The sequence below is a fragment of the Dysidea avara genome, chromosome 1 (assembly GCF_963678975.1).
Source record: "Dysidea avara chromosome 1, odDysAvar1.4, whole genome shotgun sequence".
Lineage (NCBI taxonomy): Eukaryota > Metazoa > Porifera > Demospongiae > Dictyoceratida > Dysideidae > Dysidea > Dysidea avara.
This window is the reverse complement of record NC_089272.1, coordinates 48609513-48634347: the sequence shown is the minus strand read 5'-3', so window position 1 is coordinate 48634347 and position 24835 is coordinate 48609513. Positions and strand designations below refer to the sequence as shown.

The following is a 24835-nucleotide window of genomic DNA, read 5'->3' as shown; positions in this document are numbered from 1 at the left end:
AGAGTACCTTTTGGTCCTAGTTTCTGTGTAAGCTGTATTAAAACTATGCCCTAGCTCTCACATTCACAAAAAATAAAACAGTCACAAACATAATTTTTAACTAACATCTGTTACTTCAATTGTTAGTGTTATTGTTCCAAAGTCACGGCTTGCTTTATCTCTTGAATACATTCATCAGTTATCTTCTGCTGCATTGAGCAAATCTGGTGTATGCGGCAGTACATCATTGCAGTACATCAGTGAAAATTATCATAGTAGTGGGGAATGGTGGGTCTGGAAATAACAAAAGTGTACATGTAAATATTTGTCACACAACACTGTATTGCTTTATGTTCACAGCTAGGTGTTGTGGATATTGCTGGTCAATGCTGGATCACCTTTGTACCTGAAACCCTTGACTGGTGCTAGAACAAGGAAATAAAGAATTTTATAGCCTCTTCATGGTACAGTGATATTCAACATTTGTGCTGTTTTCTTCACAGCTACATCCAGTGCCCTAAAGACTTGACAAGATGTATTGCACATTTGTGATAATATACATTCAATTATTGAGCTATTTATTTGTGATTTTTAACATCAAAATAATACATTTGAGGAAATAGTTATGCTATTTACACAGAATGTCTCCCACACTACTGTTAATAATATTCACAACAATAATTACTTTAGCTACTGACCTGAAGAAAACCTGCCTGGATAGCTTTGATACTGAGTGGAGAATCATTTCATAACTGGACTGAGTTCACTACTGAGCCACTGTAGTACACTGTAGCAAGTAGTTTCATCTGGTGAGAAAGTAATAAACACTATCGGTGAGGCTAAATTTCGGATTAACTACAATTACGCGACCCGCCTTCTCACCTCCCCAGGAGCTATCTTCAATCTACTCTTTGCTGGCTGAGTGATTGCAGTGGTTCAATCATCATAGCTCAATGCTGTGAAGAAATGTTATAGCCATGCTTCAGTAGTGTAGTCCTGTCTTCTTTGCCCCTAGCCTTCATTGTCAATTATAGCACACTGCATGCCGTGGTCTGCCAGGCTATAGATGCTCTTCATCATGTCTTGTTCTTCAATGAGACTTCAGTTCGCTGGGCTGCATATACTTTTACCTGTGAAGAGATCATTGCACATTACTGGCTTGGTAAATTACTTGCAGGAGTTGGTATGCTATAGTCATGTCGTATGGTCTGCATGTAGCTCCCATGTACTACATGACATATGTAATATTAACAGTACGTAGTTCAGCATGATTGTTGGTAAGGGTCACTGATTATATGCTTGAATGTCTGTCTGTCTGTCTGTGGAAGTATAGTTCTGAAACACTTTTTCCTATCAACACCAACTTGGCGGATTCACTCAGTGGGCAACCATGGGTATGTGAGGTGTGCAGGCCAGCATGCACAGATGGGTTAGACACATCTAGATTCTGTCTATATAATGTACAGTGCATGTACACTTGTAGTGATGCTGTTTTCTTATAGCTATATGGCTTGGGTCAGGTAAATTGTACTATATGATCACCTAATAATATTCATATTTTAAGGGAACTTTATCTATATTGGAAACTTTTCTGTATAATATATCAGACTTTATAGGATTTAATCACTGCATGATATCTCTGTAGACTACATAGATACAAACTTACATTTGTATATTTAAATCAAGTGCCCAATCACATTAGCACTGGTTCAATATCCACAGCAGTGACAGCACACATATCTATTATAAGAAGTGAACATACAACTTAGTTTTTTTTACATGCAAAATAGTATACCATTATATGTACACATGTGGTAATCATTGATTATATACATTGTCACAAGAACATAATAATAATGTATAAGAGCATATAACCTTACGATGGTCAATTATATTCTAAGAAACAACTTTATGGTGGTATACGTACAATAAACTAACAACCTTCTGACAACTTTATCATGGTAATACAACCTCCCAACAACCATATGGTTCTGGAATACAACCTTATCCTGGTTATACAATTATTTAGCAACCTCGAAACTACCTTGTAAAGCTCTGACAAGGTAGAAACTACCTTGATTTTATATGGGTGCATGCAAGCAAAAGAAAATAGATTTGGAAACCTATGACTGGCTTGATGAAATGAGAACCTCATCACACTTACCAAACATGTGGTCAGGTAGTCTTAGTAACCAGGTGGTGACCACTAAGCAGAGTTTTACAGTAGCATGGATGAAGTTTTGACGTTTTCCATTCTCCATTTCCATCGTTTCCAATTACACCAGTCACTGCATTAAATAAATAAAAAGTCAAGTTAATTGTTCTGCTTCTCCATATTAGTGACACATACATGTACAGAGCTTATGATAACGTCCGGACACCGGACAAAATCCAGTCAAATTGCATACATGTCTGACCATAATGCAATTTGTCCGGACACAGTGTCCCATCAAAGCACAAGGAAGGAGCCCAAGGGCTGAGCTGGCATGCTATCAACAATAACAGTCACTTGGTTGCCAGGAGATAGTATACATTCTTACAACCCAAGGGAGTGGCCACAAATGTACCAATGCCAACCCTCTAGTGTACAGTAACTACATAACAGCTGCAGTAAGGCATGTGACATCTTACCACTATAATGTTAATTTGCTATGCTACAGTAGACACATTGGGCATTCATCTTCCACATGTCCAGTCAATTTGAACAATTGTCCAGTCAATTTGAACAATTGTCCGGCCAATTTTGGTTTGCCAGGACATTGTGGCAGGACAACAGAAATTTCTTATCATAAGCTCTGCATGTAGTACACTTATAGACATTAAACATTTCTCACATAGTACATTAACCATTGTCATTTTTATTCCACACAAAGATGACCAAGGAAGCTTTGCAGAACAAGAATAGAATTAATTATTTTAACATTTAACACAATACAATCTTAACAAGTGTTAAGTAATGTTTATTACACATATAGAATTAAGAGAAAAGAATTAAAGCAACAAACAAGTAACACTACAATATAAACAGTATTTACAATTAGAGGTGCACCAAAAATCGGATCGGCTATAGGTTATCAGTTATACTATATCAGCATTGTTTTTGTATATCAGTATCAGATCAGTAACATGTGCAAATAAGTAGCATTAACATCTATTTATGGGCACTTGTGCTCTAGTAATATCCTAGCAGTGCCTGTTTATGTAATGTCGACTATTGATTGAAGTCCCACACTGTCACTTTAAAGCTGAACTTTGAGTGAAAATTGTAAGAAAAAAAGTTTATGCTACCATATCAGATTGGCTTTGTTAATCAGCTTGATAATATTATCATACAGTACGGTAGTACTGTATATTAGGGATCATGCAGTTTTGGGCTTTCTTACCCAAAAAATATCACCCTAAAACCAACCTCGAATATCCTTCATAACAGCTTGGCAATATTGGTTAGGCATAGCCAAGCCCAAAAATGCCTTCAGGGTGACCCTCCAAACCCTTCCAACAAGTTTCTACGGAATTTTAAACTATTTACTAGAATTTTATTCTGACTAACTAACTAACTGATGTCTTCAGCCAAGCATAACTCAACAATGGATAAGGCTACAGGCTTGATTTTTTCACTGTTCGACGTCGCTTCGTTCCAAAATGTGCTTTTTCACCAACCACAGCACGTACAATGCACGTATCATGGACTTACCTTTGTCCTCCTTTGTGTTCCAGTCCTTTTTGCTGACAACGCAAGGTGTCGATTTGTGATAGCGCAATACAGCTTCCCTCTGGCTGTGTCATGCTTTTCGCCCGCATTTAGGAATTTTAAGCTGGATTAGTGATCAAAGAACAAAAAAGCAGGGAAACAAGGGAACAGCTGAAAGTTGTGAAACAAGGGAGGTTACCTATACCTGCAGATATTCTGGCAGACATCTAATCCCTACTCTTCAGTCTATAACCTGCTGTTTTGTTTTTTGATCCATAATCCAGCTTAAAATTCCTAATTTTTCCTTCTGCTTGTTTTATATTGGTTATTGGAATATCAGCTAAATGTCATATCAGTGCACCTATATTATTTTATAGGAACAGTGGAACCTCTCTATTTTTACCTGAGTACCTGTGTGAATATCACAAAAAAGTGTTCAGATATTAAAGTGAATTAGTTGAGATAAAATACAGAGCCATGTTCAACTACTCTAATAGAACATACACTTGTTGACAAAATACAGTCACTGCTACTGTTTGGATAATTATAAAAGGGTTTGGATAATCAAAAGTTTGGGTAATTAAGGTCTCACTGTCCACAGCTGATGTCTTTCTAAACAAACTCTCTGAATTAAGGACACAAGAAAAAAGTCCATAAGGAAGAAAACAAATTTGGTCTGGTCAATACACTTCCTGCATCTGAAAGAAGAAACAGCGAAAAGTGGTAAAAACCCAAAAAGCACATCCCACTGGTGAGTTTATTATTGTGACGTAAAATGGTGGCCATGCACTGCTTCATTTGGCCTCTAGACTTGCGACTGTGGTGAGTGAGTGAGTGAGTGAGTAAGTGAGTGAGTGAGTGAGTGAGTGAGTGAGTCTATATCCAGTCACTGTTAAGTATTTTCTTGTATTTAATACTGTATTTCATGTTAGACCAATGAAACTTGATTAGCAATTTCGTGTCATTGCCCACATGCTTTTGATATACCCACATGGAATTTCATTATTGGTATTTCAGATTGAAATACTATTATAGAGCAGTCACTTTTACTCTAATAGAGCAATCAGCTATACTCTAATGGAAAAATCACTTGTTATAGATTAGTAACTTACTTTAGCTATTTAATGCAAGAGTAATCAGTGTAGATCTCACCATTTTTTTTTTTTTGGCAAAAATCTTCATGTTTAGATGTGTGCTGTGCTTTTGAAAATAATGAATAATAACCATCTGCCTGCATCAAATTTTCAAAAATCTGAGCGAGAAACTGGTAATCAAGTTTCATTGGCCTTAGATGGACTAATATTACTCCGTAAAGGTGACTTTCGTGGCATAAGATGTCTCTTGAAAATGGCATTTTAGGTGCACGCATCATTTTTTGGGGATCTCTACTTACAGGAATATCCTCCCACAGACCACAAAATGACCTCATAATAATAGTGTGCGACTTTAACCTTTCATTGTGGTTTTGTTTGTTAATTTGTTGTAGTGATACTTTAATTAATGCATTGCCCAACCACAGCCACAACAGCCATAATAGTTATGGCAAAATCAATTATAAATACCTGTAGCATAACTTTACAAGAGCTCTGTATAGCGTCTGTCAAAAGTGTTAGTAGATCTGTAATGATCACGCCCTAAAGTGAAGGGGAACAGGGATAACTGGTCCCTCACTCATGATTGTGGGAAAGATGACATCACACACTTTTTGATGGTCGATAATAACATTGTAGCAAAATATTCAAAGTGATATTGGTACTATTAACAAGAGAAACAGTAAGGAGACAGATCATAAAGGTTAGATTGGCATACTGCTACTTTTGTAAAGTGGCCTCATGCACATATGTACATGTGCACTTGCTCAAACATCTAAAAACCACACTTGAAGATAATTTCTTCAAGTATCAACAGGTAAGCAATGTTTATTGTGCTTAAACTCACAGTACTCAACAGAGCCATTCTTCACTGGGGGTTTAGAAAACCCGGACCGGACCGGACAGGACCAGGTCAACTTCTTCAAGTAAGCCAATTCACACAATAGCTGTAACATACAATTCACGCAATAGCTAGCTATAACATACACTCTTCACCTTGTAGCCACTCTGCCAAGTACATAATTAGCAGTGTTGGGAGTAACGCGCTACTTATGTAACGCGTTACGTAATATTATTACTTTTGTGGTAACAAAGTAATATAACGAAATACGCTATAAAAACAGGTAATATAACGTAAGCTACTTTACTTACAAATGTAACGCGTTACCTAAGTAATATAGTTACTGTAACGAATCTAATATTACGTAATATTATTACTACAAGTAACGAAGTTACTAATCTCGTTAGTTATCCTCTGAGTAATGCTCAGCCACAGCGAAGTAACGAGGCCTACTGAATGAAGCTTATTCACCAGCTTCTTACTTATAACCAAAATTTGCATATTGTCCAACAGCGCAATCATGTCACGTGATAAGGTGATAGTTTCACACGTGACAGCTTAAGGCTGTGGACTCAAAAGTAATATAATATGTAATATTATTACAGTTACTTTATTTTATGGGTAATATGTAACTGTAACTAAATAGTTCAGTTGCAAGTAATATGTAATATGTAACTAGTTACTTTTACAAAGTAACTTGCCCAACACTGATAATTAGCTAGCTACGATGGCTCAGACTGCAACAGCGATCACGCACGAAACTTCATCCACGATAAAACAACCTAGCCAAGCTATTAAAATACTTTCTACTACATTACACTACACAATCGCTACAAAGCTACAAGCTCTTTCTGCTGTACTCAACTGTTACACACACTAGCGACCGCCCAAATTTATTAGAATCGTGATATACAAAGTGAAAGGAACTAAGATAACAGCAAACCTTCGAACTTATGTAAAGGAATGGTCATGGATGACTGGCTAACTAAGAAAGGTAAGCTAGTGCTCATGCAGGGTAGCTATAATGAAGATTTCTGGAGTAGTAAGGTTTTGTTCTATTTAAAGCTTACCTTGACATGTAGCTATAAATACTCCATTACTCATTCATCACTACCGAAATAAATTCAGAGGTTTACTGTTATCTTAGTTCCTTTCACTTTGTGCATCACGATTCTAATAAATTTGGGTGGTTACTAGTGTGTGTATTAAACAGTAGAAAGAGCTTGTAGCTTTGTAGCGATTGTGTAGTGTAATGTAGTAGAAAGTATTTTAATAGCTTGGTTAGGTTGTTTTATCGTGGATGAAGTTTCGTGCGCAATCGCTGTTGTAGTCTGAGCCATTGTAGCTAGCTGATTATGTTCTTGACAGAGTGGCTACAAGGTGAAGAGTGTATATTATAGCTAGCTATTGCGTGAATTGTATGTTACAGCTATTGTGTGAATTGGCTTACTTGAAGAAGTTGACCTGGTCCGGTCTAGTCTCACGGCGCCCGACCCTAAAAAGAGGGTCTGGTGAAACTGTGTACAAAAAGTTTGGCACTGCCGGAATGTTGGAAGCTCCAATCAGATCGCTCCATTTCAAATTGACTATGTAATGCGTACATTTCAAAAGATTCGTGGCTTACGGTTAATTAAATCCGGTGACTCTGCTGCTTAAACTCATTGAGAAAACAGCCATACAATTCTGTTGGGTTCGTTTTAATGTTGAATAAATAAAGTAGCGCTATTGGTTTGGTGATGCTGTAAGCGGATCTGGTTGAATGGATGTTGTGACGTAAACAGTACACTTACGTAACACGTAAAACGTCATCCAATAAACATTCCAGAGCTCAAACTTTTTGTACACAGTTTCACCAGACCCTCTTTTTAGGGTCGGGCGCCGCGAGACTAGGTCCGGTCCGGTCCGGTCCGGTCCGGGTTTTCTAAACCCCCTTCTTCACTACTGGTACATATAAACACTTATTAGACTGATACATATCAAAAAAGGCTAATAGAAAATGTAACATTTGGAAAATTTTACAAAGCACTAAATTTTACCCTTAATTCTTATGAAATATGCATTAAAACAACCTAAAAACTACTTCTTGTCCTTTTTGTAGCTTTAGCTTGGTCCCACTGATCAGTTAGGTTTTTTTTGAACAGCCATTGTTTCTTGCCCAATAGAAAATACATGTATTTGCGTTATATACAAATAAGGTAAAAGTACGCCCATGAGAATCCATAATTTGCCCGACAAACCATACATAAAAACAAAGCCCTTGAATTTCTCTATACAATGGCATCTGAACAATTGTTGTAACACTTTCATAGTGGCAGTCGTTAACAGCTGACTCCACCATAATGCGCGCTCCATACAATTTTCTATGGGAGAAATTCGTTACTTCAGTACGCAAACCTTAAAAAGTACGCTGGGTTTCCCTCACCAAATTTGCTAAACTTGGTCTCATTCAATGAGTTGAATCGTACAGATTAAGAATCCAACCGAACAAATGGCTTAACTGGCCATTCTACAAAGATACATCACGAAACATACGAAAAAACAAGGTTTTTTCACAGTACAATTTCGTACCTGGATGCGTAAATTCGCCATACAAGGCTCTCTCCTCTCTTTTCCATTGGTCGCTATACAAAATCTTACATATCACTCGATACGCAATTTATCAATGATTCTGATAAATGCAACCCCATCTCCCTAAACTGAAGTATGCGGAAGTTATTATGCGTTGTTTAAAAGACGGTGTTATTTTCCGTAATTTTAATTCGTAAAAATTAAATGTACAGAAAATGCATCAAAGTTTTCAATATGAAGTTTACTGTAAATTTTACATGTGGGTTTTCCCAGGCTGATTTTGTAATTCAAAGTTATACAATGGCTTTGTGGTTGTCATTGTGTAAACAATTACTAGATAATCGAATCCCTTGTTTATAGTGAGTAATTTGATATTTGATTGTTCATGGGCTCACATAATGTGACATGTGTAACTGTTGTATAATGCCCTACAAAACACAAGACATTATTGTCATGGTATTATCACAACTCGACTAACACACATCCACTAACCTGAAGGAGTTAAGGTGGTTACATTAGTAGTAACAACAGTTCCTGGTCCAGCATTGTTAATAGCCAACACTGTCACTTCATATTGAGTATCATTATCAAGATCAGTGAAACTGATAGTATTACTAGTAGTGGTTCTCTCCTCCACCAGTTCTGCTGTCCCATCAGATAAGGTCACATTGTATGTCACATCACAACATGAGGTATGGCTGAATGTGTCCCATGATATTACCAGTGAAGTCGGTCTTTGGTAAATTGGGGGACCTGTGAGGAGTGATACAGTATGTGAATTAGTTCAGAACTCACAAGAAACACAACAAAGCCACACTGTCTACAATTGTGCCACTCTGCAAAAAGCTAACATCATCTTTTCTTGCATAGCATCACATATGAACTTTTCATCTATAGCTAGAGTGTCGAGTTTCAGCACCTGCCAAACACTTACTTTTTATAGGCAGTTAGCAGTAATTACACGTGCACAAAATGAGCGATTGGAAACACTGGAAATGGAAACAGAAAATGGTAATGTTCAAATCATCATATACTTTTTCCTAGAGTACAACCCTCGCTTAGTGGCCACTTCTTAAAGACCACCTGGTTAATAGACCATTTCTGTACAAAGACCACCTTGTCAATTACTACACTTAATTCACTTTGCATGGACAAACTTTCTCACTATTTTACATGACACATTCTGGACATCACAAGTGTATCACATGATTAAACATTGTCGTGGTTTCCAAATTGGCAACTCTATAGCATATAGTGGAAGAATTCATTGCATGTATGTATGTCATGGCTGAAAGATTTTAACTGACAATGTTTATGCAAAAAGTGCCACCCAATTCAATCTCATAGCATGATTTTTTTATTTTTTTTTGGGGGGGGGGGAGGGGAGCTAACAGGCTGAGCACACTGTTGTAATCACTATAACCATTAACAAGACTCCAGCTTCCATTTAAGGGTCTGCTCAAATAATTTTGAGCCCCTAACTTTTTCACCTTCCTCTACTTGTGTATTATATACACACTACATGGTCCAGTAACTTGAATAGTACACAAACTCTACACAACAATAGTACACAAACTCTACACAACAATAGTACACAAACTCCACACAACAATAGTACACAAACTCTACACAACAATAGTACACAAACTCTACACAACAATAGTACACAAACTCTACACAACAATAGTACACAAACTCTACACAACAATAGTACACAAACTCTACACAACAATAGTACACAAACTCTACACAACAATAGTACACAAACTCTACACAACAATAGTACACAAACTCTACACACAAACTCTACACAACAATAGTACACAAATTCTACACAACAATAGTACACAAACTCTACACAATAATAGTACACAAACTCTACACAACAATAGTACACAAATTCTACACAACAATAGTACACAAACTCTACACAACAATAGTACACAAACTCTACACAACAATAGTACACAAACTCTACACAACAATAGTACACAAACTCTACACACAAACTCTACACAACAATAGTACACAAACTCTACACACAAACTCTACACAACAATAGTACACAAATTCTACACAACAATAGTACACAAACTCTACACAACAATAGTACACAAACTCTACACAACAATAGTACACAAACTCTACACAACAATAGTACACAAACTCTACACAACAATAGTACACAAACTCTACACAACAATAGTACACAAACTCTACACAACAATAGTACACAAACTCTACACAACAATAGTACACAAACTCTACACAACAATAGTACACAAACTCTACACAACAATAGTACACAAACTCTACACAACAATAGTACACAAACTCTACACAACAATAGTACACAAACTCTACACAACAATAGTACACAAACTCTACACAACAATAGTACACAACAATAGTACACAAACTCTACACAACAATAGTACACAAACTCTACACAACAATAGTACACAAATTCTACACAACAATAGTACACAAACTCTACACAACAATAGTACACAAACTCTACACAACAATAATACACATACTCTACACAATAGTACACAAACTCTAAACAACAACAGGTTCTACTTTAAGGGCATACCCTCCCAAGACACAACACTATCTACAAAGTAGATCTGAAGTCAATTATCAATAGTGACCTTATGTAGTTCATGTCCATGAAATCTTAACACAGTGTCTCAATTATGTAAATGTGTCCATTCTTCAAAATCTCTCACATTTAACAAGTTCCATACACTACACACCAATAAGTGATACAACTACATACAGTATAAACACTATTATTCTATGACCTTATATGTACATATTGTACTTTGTGTGGGAGGATCAAAGCGATGCCGCATATCGTATTGTCCATACAGTACTAATCAACTGCATAACTGTACTGTATGAGTCATACAGTACAGTTATGCAGCTAATTGGACAAATACAGCACAGTTATGCAGAGAATTTAAGGAATGTTACGTAAACAACACACTGTAAATCGCTAAAACCAGTCAAACTAATCCTACGAGTTCGTTCTACAGCTAGGAATGGGGGGCAACTGGATTCAGTGGAATGGAATGGTGGAATGGACTGGAATGGTGGACTGGAATGGTGGACTGGAATGGAATGGTGGACTGGAATGGAATGGTGGAATGGAACGGTACTTTGGTAATTTCAATTAGTGGTCACCTCTTTATAAAGACCGTTTTACTTTAATATTTAAAGTGCTGCTATCTTGTTGTTTTAGAGTGTATCCCCATAGAATGGTCTTATTGATCAGTTGTGCGCTACATGCCTAGAAAATCAGAGTGATATCTGATTTGTAATACAGCAATATACCCCATACAAAAACAGTTTGGCTGTATAAAGTGACGTCCCCATCAAACTAAAAGTAACTGACAACTAAAGGAGCTATTATTTGGTAAGGCTAAGAAATACTGACAAATAACTTGCTATAATTTATAAAAATTTGGTCCATCATCATTCACTCGTACAGTCTTGCTACATTCCTAATTAATTCCCTGTAACTCTAATTGGCTAGTAATTTATTATTAACACTTTACAGTGACCAGCACTGAAGGCCTGACAGCAACATGTGCTGCAGCCTTAGGATTACCTAACCTAATTCAAGGACTTAGAACTAGCTGCCTCTTTTCTCCTCTACAACACCGGACTATTGAGAAAGGTACCAATTTACTAGCCAATTAGGGAATTAATACAGTCAGACTGCACAAGTCAATGATAAAGGACCAAGATTATTGTAAATTATACTTAGTTGCCAGTATATATTGACATTCATTTCTAGATATTAGCTCCTTTAGTTGCCAGTTGCTTTTAGTTTCGTGGACACATATTTTTTTGTATAGCCAAGCTGTTTTTTGTATGAGGTATATAGCTATTACTGTATTGTATCATAAATCAGATATCACTGGCTTTTCTAGGGGACATAACATGTGGCACACAATGCATCAGTAAGACTGTCTTATATGGCTCTAAAACAACAATTCAGATATTAAAATAAAATGGTCTTTGTAAAGAGGTGGTCTTTATTAGAAGGTGGTCTTTTAAAAGCGGTGACCACTAATTGAAATTACCTAAGTACCGTTCCATTCCAGTCCACCATTCCATTCCACTGAATCCAGACGCCCTAGGAATGGATTGTATAAACACTTACTGATCATCTGATCCCGAAGCTTTTAAACATGACTCCACTAAGACAGCACAATTGATCATGTGAGTTACATTGTAAATCACTAAAACTAGCCAAACTAATCCTATTAGTTTGTTCTACGACTAGAAATAGATTATATGAACACTTACTGATATCCTTATCACCGAAAATTGCAGCGGTTTTGAGTACTAGAGAAAATCGCTCCCAACCAGACGTGACCAGGAAGTACAATACAACACTTAAAGCACCACCTTGCTTGTGTGTACAAAAAACACAGTACTCGGGGGGTGTCTCGAGGCAAATACAGCACTCAGCTTTGTCTCGTGCTGTATTAGCCTCTCGACCCACCCCCTCGTACTGTATTTTCCATACACACGCGCGGTGGTGCTTTAACTCTAACATAACTACCACTTCAGAGAGTATAGGGTTTCTTATGTCATCCCATTAACATACCATCCTCAACCACAACTAATCACACAGTACCTTATAATATTATTATGGGGTTTGTTCAACCTTTATCGTGCGATTTTATTACCCTTTTTAATAGGCGAGCTAGTATTGGTACAATATACTTTAAAGCCAATCATCTCAAGCCACACGATCATTTAAAAGCAGAAAAGAAGGAAGGTGGATGGTGCTATGATTACTTCTAGCAAGTACTGTAGTAGTGACATCAACTAGTGTAACTGACTACAGATACTGAACAAAATAAACAGTTTTTAAAGCTTAGAATCAGTTGTTGTCATTTGCACCTGTAAGAATAGTTGAGTGGCTGATATTAATGTCAGAACAAATTGTGTGTAAACTATTTTTTGATGATAGTAATGAGTTGTACTAAGCATTTTTACAAAACAAGCATATTGTATATATCCCTTGAAGCCTAGCTATGTGTGAATATCTAACAAATACCCACTTAACCCCTAGGGTTTGTATTGTGTCTATTGGGGCTCAGTAGAAGTCAACCTTCACATGTGAATAAGTCACTTCTGGTACTGGTACTGACATGACTGTAAGTGTCTTGTCATCAAAACCTTCCAACTCCACATAGTTGTTGTTGTGGTGTTTCTGTTAGTGAAATACAAGAACATGTATAAACAATAGTAGTGGTTTTTGTATGAGGACAACTGAGGAGCAACAACTGAGCAACAACTATTACAGCATAGCAGTATGGTGTTCAAGTAAGGATATCTTTTCGAGATCTGTAACAGTGATCTAGATACTCAAATAGAAAGCCTCTCTATTTACCTGTGGCATGCAATACTATGAGAAGCCATACAAACACACACATATAAATGCTGCTGTTATGGTTAAACATTCTTACCTGGGCCTTCTAAAAACAGTAGCTGTTACACTTTAGGTATGAAGAGCTGAATGTGGTAGCAAATTGTCTGGGTGTTGTAATAGAGGCAGGTATCCAGGTAGAGATGTGCTTTTTAACAGCAACTCTGTTGTCCGTACTAAAAATCATATCAGAACACACTAGCTATTTGTCACATCAGTAGTTTATCAGCGTCACTGAATAAAGAAATTTAAAATGCATACACAGTGAATGTAGAATCAGTGTCGGCTCTTTAAGGTACAGATAAATTGGATATTGTTACAACTATTAGCTAATATGCCAGTTATAACTAGCCATGACCACTTCATTATAGTATCATGATACAGTATCATATTGAACAGTTTATTGATGGTGATATGTGATACACAAAATGCACTATATCACAGAACACTGATATCTTTAGCTGGAGAAATAACCTTGAAAGACTTCTACACAGTTATTATAGGTTTCTTGTGCAGCTTATCACTACAAAACATGTTCTCAATACTATATTGATGTCTATATAAATGTATTATATGTGTTTTGTCCAGTGTCTGAACATGACAGCTATTCCACCTGTCATCTCTGCCTACAATAATGTACAGATACAGTTCTAGACATCAAGACCAAGTCTCAAGGTTTATCTGTTTCCTAAGTAGTCCACCCCTTCAAATAGAGTAAGGGTTTGGTGACCATAGTATATGGCACTTGTGTGACCAGAATGCAAATGTGTGCACAAAGCAATGGCGGATCCAGGATGGGGAATGTGGGACAAACGCCCCCCCTCTCACTTTGTGGAGGAGCCATACATGTACTTCTGATTAAAATACTAAACTTTATGTCAGGGCAAGAATGATCAATTTATAACTAATGAAAATATGTAGTATTTATTACAAATTTAACTGAAACCGAAGTGAACCAAAGTCAAACTAGTTGTGAAATTGTCCTCAGCACCTACATGCGTACCAAGTGCCTCTAAAATAATTATCATGTTGCTGCTGTTTAAGAGATCCATAGCCTTTTATATAGCTTTTAAGACCTCGCAATCATCTGCAAAAGCTAAAATGTCAAAAATCAACAGTGAGACACTATTAGAGGTGATTATTTGCTGCTTCAGAAAATGCAGCAACTAACAAGAGAATCTGGCTTTCCCTGCAATCACCTACAACTTAGCCTGTTTGTGCCCCTCCCCTTGCCAGCTCCTGGATCCGCCTCTGCAAAGTAATAATAGTATTACTTGTTTAGTTTGTAACTTGGCAAAGAAAGCACGAAAGTTTATACTTCTTAACAAAAGTCTTTACTGTGTGTGCATCTCAGAGTCTCACTTGGGGATTATCCACTGCTTTCTAATTTGGTCATCATGTTATTGTGTTATTAATGGCACAACTACATGGTTTATGTCACATGCTTATTTAAACTGGATAATGTGATTTGATTGGCTCTGATAGTAGCACAAGTACCATATACTATGGTCACCAGACCCTTCCGCTATAATACAAAGAGGTGGGTGTTACCAGACTATTTCCTAGGTTGGTAGGCTGTAAATGACTGCCATAAGTGTTCTACATTATGGTGGTGTATAGGGTCAGGGTTGTACAAAGGACAGGTTTAATCATACTGTAAGTAACAAAACAAACACAGTCTCACATACAGTACGTAGCAATGAGCACAGATACTAGTCTCGCATGGCCAGACCGTTTTTTCTCTGCACAGCGTTTATCGATTGGAATTATAAGCGCCTGCTCCGAAAAAGGGTCTGGAATGGCAAGGGGGTATCACTCAGGCTCTTGCTGTGTAGGTTGATCTGCAACCACGGTCAAACTCTAAGTCAATGGTCAAGGCCACAAATTAGCTCTTACAGTGGGTCAAGGGTCAAGACGATACAGAAGGTTCAAAACCCACAATCAAAAACTATACACATAGCTATTATCAAGCTAAACATGTCACTCACAGTATAATAAAACCATGCAAAAGAATAATACATATTTTAATGCAGTATTATATACACACCCCTAAAGTAAATAGCTTCATGTGCCAAGTTATTTTACAACAAAAGTAAAAATAGCTAAATCTTTTCTTGCAATAACCAAATTCGCTCCGCGCTTTACTGATACGGAAGGCCAGCAATACATCGACACCATTTCCTTCCACTCATGTGGCCAAACTCGTGATTTTAAAAGTTAACATATACATTGTTCCAAGAAATTAAATGAGTCAGTCGGGCCCGAGAAACATGAAATTAAGTTAAAGTGGCCTAAGCTATAGTATCTATGTATTTACTGAGATTTTTGCACAGCACACACAAATTCCAAAGGTGTAGCCGGGTGTGGTGGATTCATTAAGTGGTTTTGCACAGCATATAGTATACACAAATAAAATAAATAAATACCATACAGTCTCACAATGAGTACAGATACACATTAAAAACTTACACACAAACTGTCATTTCGTTATCAGTACTCCATTAAACACGACCTGGTGACCAACAACAGTTGCTGCGACCAGACCGGACTTCTTTAACTTCAATTTTTCCTATGCGCGCCTAGTAGCTGCTTATTCAAAGGGTGTGCCGTGCGTTTCGTCAAAATGGCTTCTGCTCTCCTTCCTTCCGTGTCTTCTGTGGCGAAGTGTCAAGTGTTGATGGAACATTTTGATAATCCAGACCAACTTCAAGATGCTATTAACTGTAGCGAAGAATGCGCCGCTTTGTTGCAGTATCCCGCCACCACGCCCGTTTCTAAATATTGTTCTGATCATCCACGAAGAAAACTTGACGTGTTCTGCAGACAATGTGGAACTGAGTTATGTAGAGATTGTGTCTCCCATGGTCACTCAACACACCAGCGTACTAGCATTACAAGTGTGACTGATGAAGAAACCAGGAGACTGGGAGAAGCTATGGGTCACATGACGGGTTTACTGCAAGAGACGAAACGAGCAGTGTCCGTTGTGAAGGAAATGAGACAACGTGTTAGGAGCAGAAAGGAGCACAACATGGAGAGGACAAGGGAGGTGTTTAATGCTCTTAGAAAAGTCATCAATGAACGAGAAGAACAAGTCATAACAGATATTACCAAAGGAGCAGACAAGAGGGAGAACACACTAAAGGTATTATTTTGTAGTTAATCTGCCACACACAGTTAGTATCAGAAACATAATACAGCAGTTCTAATAGATATTGTGTGACAACAAATACCAGCAAAATCACGTGCACAAGATTTCGACCAATCAAATCAATTCATTTTTATGTTTAAACTATAATATCAAGACACACGGTAGTGTGTCGTGTGGCCCAAGAAGTCGGCGCACCACACCGTGAGTATATTAACAGGAAGAAAAAAAATGCAATTTTCACACCTATGTAGCTCTGTGATCCCTTATCCGATTGGAACCAAATTTGCTAGAACATTAAAGTGTATGTAGACTCCCAGTTATGGGAGTCTACATACCAAATTTGAAGAAAATCGCTCCAGCCATTTCCAAGATACGAGCGAACAAAATTTCGTTTTAATTTCTTCGTTTTCTTCATCTTCATTTCGCACACTTCGCAAAATTCGCCATAAAACACGAATGCGTGCTTGGATTGGGCTGAAATTTGGCACACTTAAAGGGCTCATTAAGGCGGATCTCCATACCAACTTTGGTAGGAATCCGATGCACATTCACGGAGTTATGACCAATTATTTGCGTAAAATAAGGTCGAAGGTCTGTCACGCCTACAGGGTAAACCCCTTGGAGGAATCAGATATGTAGATGGAGCAACCATCGTAGGAGTGCCTTTTTGTGGTTTGAAAGGAATCGGGATAAAGACCATGGAGATATGACACAAAACCCAACCTGTCTCAAAATTACGCGATCGATTTTTATGAATAAAAAAACTATTAGTTTTTGTGTCTACCAGGCAAACCGCTTAGAGCAACGAGCTGAAAATCAGTATGTAACTGGAATAATTATCATAGAAAGTTCTTGCAGTAGTACAGAAGAATCGCATCACAAATCACTGAGTTATGATTCGAAAGGCAACTACGTGCAGCAAATGCGAGATCGAGATACTCTAATAGAACAGTCACCCTAATAAAGCATTCAGCTGCATTTATAATTTACTCAGTTATATTACATTGCAAGTTATTCTGTAGGGAATTCAGCTACAAACAAGTCACCCTGTAGTCAGATCAGCTAGAAGAAGGTACCTAATAGAGAGTTCAGCTACAAAGAAGCCATCATGTAGAGAGTTCAGCTCAAATAAATCACCCTGTAGAGAATTCAGCTACAAACAAATTGCCCTGTAGAGAGATCAGCTAGAAAAAGTTACCTTGTAGAGAGTTCAGTTACAAAGAAACAATCATGCAAAGAGTTTAGCTGCAAACAAATCACCCAGTAGAAAGTTCCGCTATGAACAGATCACACTGTAGATGGTTCAATTAGAAACAAGTCATCTCGTAGAGAGATCAGCTAGAAGAAGTCACCTTGTAGAGAGTTCAGCTACAAAGAAACCACCATGTAAGAGAGTTCAGCTGCAAACAAATCACCTGTAGAGAGTTCAGCTAGGAACAAGTCATCCTGTAGAGAGTTCAGCTAGAAGAAGTTACATTGTAGAGAGTTCAGCTACAAAGAAACTACCATGTAGAGAGTTTAGCTGCAAACAAATCGCCCTGTAGAGAATTCAGCTACAAACCAATTACCCTGTAGAAAGATCAGCTAGAAGAAGTTACCTTGTAGAGAGTTCAGCTACAAACAAATCACCCTGTAGAGAGTTCAGCTAGAAACAAGTCACCCTGTAGAGAGATCAGCTAGAAACAAGCCACCCGTAGAGAGTTCAGCTAGAAGAAGTTACATTGTAGAGAGTTCAGCTACAAATAAACTGCCATGTAGAGAGTTCAGCTGCAAACAAATCGCCCTGTAGAGACTTCAGCTACAAACAAATTACCCTGTAGCAAGATCAGTTAGAAGAAGTTACCTTGTAGAGAGTTCAGCTACAAACAAATAACCCTGTAGAGAGTTCAGCTACAAACAAGTCACCCTATAGAGAGATCAGCTAGAAACAAGCCACCCGTAGAGAGTTCAGCTAGAAGAAGTTACCTTGTAGAGAGTTCAGCTACAAACAAATCACCCTGTAGAGAGTTCAGCTGCAAACAAGTCATCCGGTAGAGAGATCAGCTAGAAGGATCACCTTGCAGAGAAGTCAGCTACAAAGAAATCACCCTGCTTCATCTTTTCTTCTTCCTGTAGTAAAGAAAAAAATGATAGGTTAAAAGCCCTAAAGCCAGCCATAGGGCTTTGGGTATACAAATACAAAAAGAAGTGAAATCTAAGGTCAAGCGGCACCAAATTCACCTGAATTGTCGTTATTAAAATTTTTACCATTAACCTACCATCACAGCCATTTCTTGGCCGCCACCTTGGATTTCACATCTTTTTTCACCATAGCCTTTCTCAGGGCCGCACTCTTTTTTTATAGCTTGGCTGTTTTGGATTAGATATTAATTACTGCAAATAACATGTGTTGTTGTCATGCAAGGTCTTTTAATTATAAGTTTATTTATAACCCCATACAGGTTTACATACCAAACCAATTCACATGATTTTGTGTAATAGGTGAGCCCCTCCCACCTACCATTTAGCATTCTCTAATAGAGAAATTAAAAGCAAACACATTATCTGTTGTACTGACTTAAAGGCTTGAAACTGGCTTGAAATTGATAGTCAAAGCTAAACCAACAATGCGAACATCAGTAATATTATGCTACAAAGTAGTTCTTCCTGGGATTGGTAGTGGTAAAGATGTGTCTCCAGTTATTGTTGTTCTTGTTTTAATATTAGCTACAGCTGGAGAGGTTGTTGTTACTATGGACACAAGTACAGAATTGTCTGGAGCTATTGAAGAAGACAAGAGAGAACAAAGTGACTACCACTGAACTGGTTAGGAGGAGGAAGATACTGGAGCGACGACAAGATCACCTGATGATAATGAAGAAGAGATCAAGACTGGAACCAGCAATGAAGGAACAAAGAGAAGTTGAGTATGGAGAAGTGGAACATCTTTGTGAGGAGGTGACCAAGTTGGGAGGATTTCTACCTCCGGACCCCAGTAAGTGCGAAGTGACCTTCCCTACAGCAATCACAGTAATGAACAAAGAGACGTCACTAACAGTAACACTTAGAAATGACAATGGTGACATTGTTGATGACTGCAGTAGTGAAGTAGAAGTGTCCGTGACCACCAAAACCGGAGAAGCCATAGTAGTGGGACCAGTCAAGGATGTTAGTGGTGGAAACTATACAGCATCCTTCACTCCCAGGACTTTTGGGGATCACATGATATCAATTGCAGTTGATGGACAACACATCCCAGGCAGTCCTCACAAGTAAGGAATAGTGTGTGTTCTATTAGAGTGTTTTGTGGATAACATGTGAGGTGTGATTGTATTATACTTATTCAGTTAGTGTATACTAATGTTACACAATGACTATACATATTAACACTACTACACAGTCAGTCTATACAGTCACACTACTATACAATAGCTATACATGTATTATTTTCCCATACAATGTGTCATACATACAAAACATACAAGTGATTATCATTCAAACTTTCCACTATAATGTTATCTCATTTCCTGTACATACAGGAAGTGATGTCACCAGTATTATTAATGTACAGTAGATCATGTGATCCTGTCATGTTACTGTAGGATATCAGTTGTACTGAGAGACTACAGCAAGATGAGAGAAGGACACTGCCAAGTGATGACTCATTATGGAGGGAACAAGTTTGGTCAACTCGGTGATGTTGCTATAGGAGTTAATAATGAAGTCATCATTATTGATCTTACTAACAAGTGTGTAATTGTGCTGGACTGTAACTTTGCCTTATTAGCAGTGATTGGACAAGGAAGTGGTGACAACAGATTGGTAAATCCTTTTGGTGTAGCAGTCAGTAAGGATGACATCATAGGTGTTAGTGACTGGGGTAGTAGTCATCAAGTGAAGATGTATTCCCTACAAGGAAAACTCTTATCAATAATTGGTACCAATATAGGGAAGAAGAATGGCCAGTTTGATGGTCCTAGTGGACTAGTCTTCAGTAGTAATAAAATGTTGTATGTTGTAGATGGGAGGAATCACAGGGTCCAGGTATTCCAACAAGATGATAAATTTGCATTTACATTTGGCAGTAAAGGGTCCAACCCTGGACAATTTCAGTATCCTTTTAGAATAGCAATTGATACTGACAATAGAGTGTTAGTTAGTGACCTTTCTGGTAATCATATTAGTCTCTTCAGTCATACTGGCAGTTTTATTAGTAGGATAACATGTGATAGACCATATGCCAATACTGTTAGCCCTGATGGTCACATCATAGCTGGTTGTAATGGTGATAACAATAAAATTAGAGTATGGAGCCCCACCCATCAGTTAATAAAACAGTTTGGAAAGAGGGGATCTCAACAAGGAGAATTTAGTGGTATTACTGGTATAGCAATGAACTATTCTACTGGTAGTGTTTATGTTGTGGAGTATGGCAACAAGAGACTACAAGTTATCAGTTAAATTGTTATTTTGTGTGTTTGTATGATGTAATCTATTATTACCATGGTTACTACTTGTTTACATGACAATAATAATTATTCTAACTAGAGAGGTTGATTGGTACATATTAGTGTGTGAGGGGAGATGGTGTGGTTGTTTTGTGTTGTTATTATGTAGCCATGACAACCACACAACAACAGTTACCAGAAGTGACCAGTAAGTGTTGATGATGATGAAGAGCTGCCGTACAAGTGTCTTTTCTAAACAGGTGGAGAAAGTAGATGTGTACAATGAAGATCATCTTGAATGATGCCATTGAAGACTTTTAGCCAATCAGATTGTACTGTGTGTACAGAATAAAGTAATCAAAATGTGTAACTTGACAATGTGTGAACTATATAAATCACCAGTGTCCTGATCATGTGATCCACCCAGTGTAGTGACATCTACACGAGGGATTTGTTGTGGTTGTCAAGTGATTAAATCAGTCTTCACCTTAATAAGGTATGTGTACTACCCTATTTGGATGTGTAATTTAAATGTGTTTAATTCAGGAGGTGTTACAACATGTTCTCCTATTTACCCACGGACTACTCACACCCACACCACACCTCCACACTAGGGTATAGGGTCTGGTGATATAGACCGTATTCCAAATGATGTCACAGGAATTTTCTATTTGGGAACTCTTATTATTATCACCAATGGCAATCGAGATTTCGAAGATTGATATAGAGGCCTAACAAACAAGATGTAGAGGTGAAACTACCAGGATGGTTATTACAGCAAAGGAACAATAGTATTTCTTCTAAACTTTGAAAACCAGCTGAAAAATTCTAACCCTGCGTTAGAAAATAGATTTTATACCCCTATATTGTACCTGTTAGTTTCAGGTCAATATTTTCTTCCAGGATTGAATAGTAATTTGAATCTTATTAAGCCCCATTGGAACTCTCACTTGAAACTGTTAAAATACCCCCAAATAGCCGCAGCCATTTTATTTCATGATGTTATTTGGAACATGGTCTATTGGTTAGGATTTTTGGCAGTTTATTAGTTCTCCATTACCACATGTAGTAGATGATGTAATCCTAAGACATTCTGATTGGCTTAATGTATTTTAAACACATCAGTGTCCAATACTGACCAATATCACCAGATCCTACTCTCCTGTAGAAGTGGGTGTGGTCACTACTGTACTAATTGGACAATTGTATTTCTGTATATTTGAGAATTGAATGAATCATTAATTTTTATTTCGTGTACGTAATTATTATACGGAAACAGCCTTAATGGGATTTATGACTTATGAGTAGTCTACAGCGGAACCTCAGTTATCTGGACCCCACTTATACGGATTCTCGGTTAACCGAATTACGGAAATGACTGTTCTATTAGGGTAGTTAAAAATAATAGTATTTTAAAATTTTTTCTTTGTGCTATTTTAAGGTTATTGAGACACAGACTTTTCAGACTTATGGACCATTCCTGGTCCCAAGGGGTTCAGATAATTGAGGTTCCACTGTATAAACGTTACACCTTTTCAGCTTATAAGTCACTAAGCCTAAGTCCTTGAAATTAGGTTAGGTAATCCTAAGGCTGCAGCACATGTTGCTGTCAGACCTTCAGTGCTGGTCACTGTAAAGCATTAATACAATACAATACAAAAACTAGTTAACTAAGGGAAACATTACTGATGCTGCATGTGATAAAGCAAATTTTATCCAAGTAAAATTGATGGAGACAATGTAGTATGGCACAAGCATTTGCCAAAATAATAGCATCCAACTAATTTAACCTTTAAACTATCAAACGTTCTCATCATATGGTAGTAATGAGGTTTATTTACATCACTATACAAAAATAAATTGTAACCGGATTTGCGAAAAGGTACCTCGCGGCTTTTTCACATACAAATTTTGACCCATTTTTTGAAACTTTAGAACTTCTTTATCACATGGCATAAAACTGTTTGAAATTTTCTGTAAGAAAAGGCACAACATCTGATTATAGTTTGATATAAAATCAGCTTAATTGGTGCAAGGAGTAAAAAGTTATAATGTTTCATTTGCTGACATGTAAAATGTGTGGAAAAGGTACCTTTTCACAAATCCAGCCACAATTTTCTGTTGTTACCACTTTGTAGCACTGTAACTTCAAAAATTCTTGGTTTCTAGAACTGAAATTTCAGTTGAACATTCCTTTAGTAAGTGTAATAAAATGAAATTCAAAAATGCACTATCATGTTGGGTTCTTGCATGTGCAGATCTAGTCACATGCATAATATCATTATTACTATTCTGACTGAAAATCATGCTCTAAGCAGTCTGGTAAATATCAACTACTCTAATAGAACAGTCACTTAGCTGCAGTACTAGTGGAAACCTTTCAAGTGTTGTATAATTATGTACAATATTTACTTAGTCATTATTATACTTGTTAATATACATGGTGGCTACACAATCATTGCCATTATTAATGTCACACAGACAAAAATGATTTGTAACAGTTTACCCTACCATGAACTAATGGGGACCAAGAGTCAAGTCACACTAACTTGTTATTACAATCTTTCCCAAAGTATAGTCCATTAAATACACTTCCTGTTGACATGTGACCACAAGTTTGTCTACACTGACCATGACCATTTTTACTGATCCAATCATCCAATTAGAGCACACCATCATTTTAATGCTACAACAAGACAAGGATAAGTGCAACAAAAATAACAACAGATTAAATAGTTGTTCAAAATTATTAATAGCTAAGCAACTGGAGGCTTCTTGTTTATATTGTAAATGAAAAAAAATTATGTAAACAAACATCCATACATGTATAGACACTGAATACACAAACAACAAGACACACAGTGGAGTGGACTGCTCCAAAGAAAGCTGGCACACCACATCATTGTGTTTTTAACTGGGAAAACAAATACACAATTATTTTTTCATGTGTAAGTAACTTCACGGTCACTTCTCAAAATGGGACCATTTGAGTGGAATTTCCTACCAAGTGGGCAGGCCAGGCCACATACCAAACTTATGCAAAGAAATAAGCTTAAGCCATCAACAAAGTGCATTTTCTCTCAATCCTAATAATCACCATTTAATCCAAAGACCACACAAAACTAAATAATTTATTTACGTAGCTAGGTCGGCATACAAAAAAATTTACTGAAACTTGCCAAAGTTAAAAAATGGCCACTCATTTTCCCACTTTAAGTCTACAGTATACACTGTACTACTGTATTTACCTCAAGTCAACCTTCACATGTGAATAAGTTACTTCTGGTACTGGTACTGACATGACTGTAAGTGTCTTGTCATCCAACTCCACATAGTTGCCATGGTCATGTTTCTGTTAGTGAAATATAACAGAATGTACATAAAGAAGTAGTGTTTAACTTTGCACATGGAATTGTAAATACCTCTAATGTCTACCATAGGGTCACATAATAATAATAATATTTTCAAAAAAGGAGATCTTTCACACACACCCAATTCCATGAACTTCAGATACCATAACTTAATACATATACCTGAACCATCCATTAAGTGATGTATATGTTGGATGTTCTCACTTGCTTTTTGTAAGTTGCAATTCCGGTAGAGCGAAACTAATTACCACTCATTAATCAATA

The 24835-nt window shown here is 37.2% G+C and overlaps 1 protein-coding gene across 1 annotated transcript; it reads left to right on the top strand.

Annotated features, from left to right (window-relative positions):
• The first annotated feature begins 16245 nt into the window (after positions 1–16245).
• On the top strand, positions 16246–21534 carry LOC136247189 (E3 ubiquitin-protein ligase TRIM71-like). Its single transcript, XM_066038831.1, has 4 exons — positions 16246–16767; positions 19480–20024; positions 20355–21408; positions 21461–21534. The coding sequence occupies exons 1-3, from the start codon at positions 16246–16248 to the stop codon at positions 21211–21213; spliced, it is 1926 nt and encodes a 641-aa protein (XP_065894903.1). The 3' UTR covers positions 21214–21408; positions 21461–21534.
• The last annotated feature ends 3301 nt before the right edge of the window (positions 21535–24835 follow it).

Bases quoted from the DNA above. Each gene is read 5' to 3' on its own strand.
- LOC136247189 (XM_066038831.1), top strand. From the start codon at position 16,246: ATGGCTTCTGCTCTCCTTCCTTCCGTGTCTTCTGTGGCGAAGTGTCAA. The intron at 16,768-19,479 runs GTATTATTTTGT...TTTTAATATTAG, and splicing joins AGAGGGAGAACACACTAAAG to CTACAGCTGGAGAGGTTGTT. The intron at 20,025-20,354 runs GTAAGGAATAGT...ATGTTACTGTAG, and splicing joins ATCCCAGGCAGTCCTCACAA to GATATCAGTTGTACTGAGAG.